We start from the raw sequence: 5,778 nt of genomic DNA on the forward strand, positions 1-5,778 counted from the left end.
GCTGGGCATCCTGGCAGATGCTGGACACTGCTGCAGTAAGGTCCTGGACTTGTCAGTGCTTTTATGGGTACTCAGAAGCATTTCGTGCAAGGGTAAAAATAGCAATGCGAGAGGGAATGCCATGATCTGCCACTTGGGGCATACCAGGCACATAGAGATACCTTGGACAAATCTATAGCAATTCAGGTGTATGTCCTCCACCCACCAGCTCAATCCTTTGTGGTTCAGTAAGGTAAGTAAGTTTTTTTGTGAGACAGAGTACTCGAAGACACCTTCTTCCTATACATTTTTGCATTGTATAGAGAATACAAAGGCTAAATTTCTTGCACAACCCCAACTGGTCAACGGATGCTGTGAGAACTTCTCACAGCAGTGACAGTGAAGAGGATGACTACAAATGGGGCTAAAAGGCCTTTCTCACTCATTCCCAGCTGCTCTGGGGCCAGAGAAATGCCATCAGTGCTGCATGTGTGCAACACACCCAAAGGGCTGCACAGGTGCTGTGTAATGTGCATGTACTTGACTGTCCCTGAACTGGATCAACAGTTTGGACTAGAGGTCTTCTTGTTCATCGCTTCCTGTCTTGGAATGCAATTAAACAGAGCTTGTGAAGGATTTTAAACATGAGAAAAACCTTACAGAATATGTATTGTTTTTTCTTACATCAAATTGCTTAGTTGTGACTCATAGAATCATAGAATGTTAATCATCTTTTACCCATCCTTCCTCTGTTCTTAGGCAAATTCCTGTTGACTCTGCTGGGGCACAGAGGGCCTAAGAAAATGCAGACCCAAATTTTGAGGCCACCAACTTTGCTCCTTTACCAAAATTATTTATTTTTCATGTTACCAAGTGCCTGTCCATGCAGTTGTTCTTCAAACTATCAAAAGCTACTGTGTGTAACAAGTGTATTTCTTGAACATAGACAACACTCAGAAATGTGCTAACCATAACTTGAAACCTATATTTTCTCACATAAAGACTATCAAGACTCTGGTGTAGCACAAGTCAGTTTTCTTAAATAATTTTTTCATCCTGAGCAGTCTGAAGGGGCTAAATGAGCAGTGTTGTGACCCAGGTAGAGAGAGGAGGCTTTCTTCCTTGTTTTTTACTAAATGCTTTTTATTGATGAATTTTTACATCAATATTCTGTTGGTCATTGTATCCCACTGCTGACGCATTTCCTCTTGTTTTTCTCTTTTCTTTTTTGACAGACAAAAGACCTACAGGTACAGTCTGAGAGGCCCAGTTGCCCCCCTCCACTTTTCCTCTCACCATGTGCTAATTATGGGAGTTGTGGGTTGGTTCTTCACTATCAAGATCCTCGAGTGCATCCAGTGTCTCGCAGGACACATGAGCAGCAGCAGCACTCGGTAAGGTTCCCACCATCTCCCATTTCACAAGGGCACTGATTTTCTCACAGGAGAAAAACATGGTGCTGTCACAGTGCCATCCTCACCAGTAATTAAGTCTGTTGTTTTCCAGCTCGTTGTCCCTTGCAGGTAAAGATTTAGAATTAGCCATAGGTCTGGAACAGCATTAGTGATCTCTCTGCAGTCTCTCTTCCCTTACTACCTGCCCTAAAATGCTGATTTTCTCTTGATAGCTGTTGCTTTCCTCCTTGCTCTTCCAGTGTCTTCAGTACTGAACTGCTGCCATGTGCAAATCAATGCATAACCAATAGAAATCTGTGCATAAAGAGCGAAAATTGCAGCTATTTAAATATATGGTTATACTTTAAGTATATATTCTTATATATTTTAGATTTACTTCAGCAAAATACTGTTTCATCTACAATACCACTACGAAGAAAAAGAGTATTATTACACATTTGCTTTCAATAATACTGGTGGTAATTCCTTAATTAAAAAAATAAGGTTGTTTGATTGCACTCTTGCTGATTTCTTAGATTAATTTATTTCCACAAAACACATTCAGAGCCCTTTCCAGATTCATGGTTACCCAAAGTCATAAATATGGATCTGCTCTCTGGAGCTCAGTTCAGGGCCTTCAACATAAATGATAGTGACAACATGCCAGTGATCAGTGCTATTCTGGTCTCTTCCCTCCATTCTAAGAAAGCTTGTTGACCAATATGTCTTATTGCTGTGTCTTACACTGGGTACTTCTTCCTCTGGCCCTGTCTTCGGAAAATTACTTTCCTCCTCCTTTACTCACAGCTTCTGTAATATAACTGTCCTGCTGAGTGAAATGGGATTACATGAGGAATAAGGTTCTACTGAGGGTGAGGCACTCTAGCTGTGAATACTTTAGCAATGCAGTTTTCCCAAGCAAGCCTGTCTAGTGCCAAGAAAAAAAAAAAATATCAGAAGTGGAAATTATATCAAAGTGTAGCTAACACAATGGGAAATGTGCCTTTTTTCCTGGCACACAACTGGGTCCTGTCTTCCTCAGTGTGAAGAAGAATAGCTTCACCCTAGGGCAGGTTATGTGAAAGGGAGTTATATATTTCGAGGAAAATACTGCTTCAAAGAATGAGACTTTTGAAGTGCTCTGGGTTATCTAAGTGGGCTGGGTTTGTTCAAATGTAGTGAAGAATGCATTTAAATATGGTGAATGTCATTCTAAATACTATGTGTTTGTGGCTATAAAGCTGTCATGTATGGCAAGATGCTCATTACTTAAGAAATTATAGCTGAGTTTTTGCAAAACACATCTAAGGTCTTTCAGACTGTAGAAATCCAGCAGAAAAGCTGTGGTCAAACAAGCCATGTCTGTGCTTTGGGAGTGTACTTATCTGCATGTTTATCAGAGTTGGAAGTATTGCAGAATGTTTTTCACTGCAATTTGGACACTTTCCCAGATTATTTTGGCTCTTCTCCCTGAACTTTCATCATCTGGGTTTCTAATTCTGCGAGGGATCACTGGGTTTACAACTTTGTCATTCCTGCCAGAGCACCGGGGTCAGTTTGACTGGTTGCTTCGTAACTCCCAGATTCATTCTGAATTTTCTTTGAGTTTCTTTGTCTATGTGAGTGCAGCATTGCTGCTCTGAGCTTCTGATACTTCCCTGAGCAATTTGTTTAGCAATGAAGAAAGGTGTTAGAATTTAATCTGTCCTGAGTTAATGTATGTAATCCTGTGTGTTTAGTCTGTGCTTTTGCTTTTTCCTTCTTCGTATCTTGCGTTCCTTATATTATATATTCCTTTATTCCTTGCATTTTATATATTTTCATTCATTTTTTTCATTGTTAGTAGAAATATGTTTAGTCTGACATGAAATACACCTCTTGTTTCTGAAACTCATTGAAGTTTGCATAGTATAAGTACATATGAAAAAGAAGAGTAGGTTAGACAACAGCAAATTGAACAGAAATTCAAAAAGCAATGCAACTATGGATTTTGAGCCATCAGTGGATAAACTACCTATGCTTAAAGCAAAGCAGAGTCTTGCTTTGTATCAAAGTCTATTTTGTTTGCCCACAAGCACAGAATCTGTTAATTTCTGTGGATGGTGTAATTTAAGTGAAAATAGGATAGCTCCTTTTTTTTCATGGCAGTGAAGGAGAGTGAGTACTGTTATGTAGCTACAACTGACAGCATGCATAAAAATTAAATCTCCTATCTGTATCTACAGCTTCATCCTATCATCTTAATTTAGGCAAAACTTCTTTACAAGTCTATGAAACTTCTTCCGTACGAGTTGAGATCTATAAGAGTCTCCTTAGGACTACTCAAGATTTTGTCACAATAATTTCTAAAAAACAAGAATAAATTTCCCAGTCTAACTAATTTGAAGCAGTAGTTACCTGGAATTTGACAAATCTCCATGTTCTACTTAAACCAGACAGACAGCTTAATGCAGCTTCAGCTGAAATGTCTGGTCTCAAAATTGTTTTCTTTGGTGGTGATTTCCTACTCATCTATGATGGTGTGTGGTATAGATTATAATGCAGTATTTCTTTCTTCCAGGATTTCCCTGGCCAAAACTATGTTTGCATGGACATAACCTTCCCAATACTTCCTGTTATAAGAAATATGGGAATTTTCCTAATCCCACAGTATTTTCAAGAAGTTGTTTGATAACAGCTAATGTTCTAGTAACACTAATGTTAACCTGTGGGGAAGGAAGGAGGGGAGAGAGTGTTATTAAATGCATTATTCCTGTCCCACTGAAACGTGTTACAGATGTTACACATATTAAAACTAGATCAGCTTCACCTGTCGGGTCAATGTGTGCCAGGTTTCTTTGGGGTTCTTTTGTGTAGAGAACGTGATGCCTGCTAGTATCTTCTGCTGCACTTCATTCCTTAGCCCATTTAAAATCTGACTTGTTTCTGCTAATGTTTCTTTTGATTTCTTGGATCTTCTAGATCCCACAGCAATATTTCTAATGAGTGCAGCATCTAAACCACATGTCATAAAAAAGGAAGCAAGCTGAAAGAATCAATGGAAATATAAAGCTAAATATAAGGGGTTTTCTGTAAACTACTTTTGTATGGCTACTAAAAAACTTCACAGCACAATTATGGTTTTATCATGTCACTGTTCTTCTGTTTGAAGTGCCTATGAAGTCCATATTGCTGTAATAATGTTTTATTGTTCTATGCAGCCAGACTATCAGTGGTATGTTCCTGACCAGTTTCCGCCAGATGTGCAGCACAAGGCAAATGGTAAGACAACAGCTGTACAGAGCATATTTTACATGTCCTTTTTTTTAAATGGAGTACTTGGAGGGATGTAGAGTAAACTTTCCTATATCTCTCGAGTGCTTATGTGATGGCTTTGCCTCAGAGAGACAAGGTTGGTGTATATGCAACACAGGTGAGATTTCTGATGTAGTAACATCTATGTTATGACTTTCAGCTTTGTTGCAATTCATAAAATGTCTCTGTTAAACATTATTGGATCACACTTTTGTCTCATTAAACACCTACTAGTAGTCCTAAAGAAAGATATCCTCAGAGTTGTCCTTAGAGCTTCTGTTGCTCCATATAAGACTACTTTTAACGATGTGCTGAACCTTGCGGCCAAGATGGGGCAGACTTTTGAAGCCCTTGGTAATGAAGTACAGACTTTAGGTCATTGTAGCACCTGAAAGGCAAAATGCCCGTTGCTATTCTTGATCTGCTCTCACAGTTTGAGGTGCCAGCTCTAGAAATAAACCATGTGAAGGGACGAAGTTGCCAATGTGTTGGTGCAAACTATCATTTGGGAACCCAGGAGGAGTATTTAATATTTGTATCTGGCTTTGAATTCATGCCAAGTCCCTGGGTGTCTCAAAGTGCTTGTTTTAGACTACTCAAAGGATGGATGCCAGAGAGCACAAGGAAGAAGGGACATTGTTCTGGGTGAACAGTCTGGCCCCTGCATCTTCTCTTTCAGAAACTCCACTAAAGCACCTCTTTTGGCTCAAAAGTGGTTGAGAATTATGGCACCTAAAGTTGTGTGTTTAGCTCTGTTTTTATGTCTCATGGCCCTTTTGTGCAGATACCATCTCAGATGAATGATACATCATCCTGTGCTGCACAAGGACCAGCAAAGTCTGCTGGTGTGCACCTCAGGAGTGTATGTCCCTCATGTGACTGCCATTTCACAGTGCAGGTGGGTGCCATATGGGGTGGCAGGGACTCATCACCAAAAGCTGTTTTGTAACATCCAGGAGATGCTGGCTACAGAGGAATTATTCCATTATTTATTGCTGTCCACATTTGCACAGAAGAGAGGGTAGGGAGGGGACATAGCTCACCAAAATGGAGGATGAGTTTCCCATAATTACACAGTGACTGTTTGGAGGGTTCTGATGTGGTTGTAGGG

General features: G+C 39.8%; 1 protein-coding gene across 1 annotated transcript in view; it reads left to right on the forward strand.

Annotated features, from left to right (window-relative positions):
• The window catches only part of TNIP3 (TNFAIP3 interacting protein 3), a gene marked incomplete at its 5' end in the record, with an annotated part of 37,168 nt that overhangs the window by 24,764 nt on the left and 6,626 nt on the right, over positions 1-5,778 (forward strand). The window contains 3 exon segments of the mRNA XM_008945629.1: positions 156-186; positions 1,215-1,229; positions 4,574-4,634. Of these exon segments, the coding sequence (XP_008943877.1) occupies positions 156-186; positions 1,215-1,229; positions 4,574-4,634 (107 nt within the window).

This window comes from Merops nubicus, unplaced genomic scaffold (genome assembly GCF_000691845.1).
Source record: "Merops nubicus isolate BGI_N331 unplaced genomic scaffold, ASM69184v1 scaffold12838, whole genome shotgun sequence".
NCBI classification, from domain to species: Eukaryota; Metazoa; Chordata; class Aves; order Coraciiformes; family Meropidae; genus Merops; species Merops nubicus.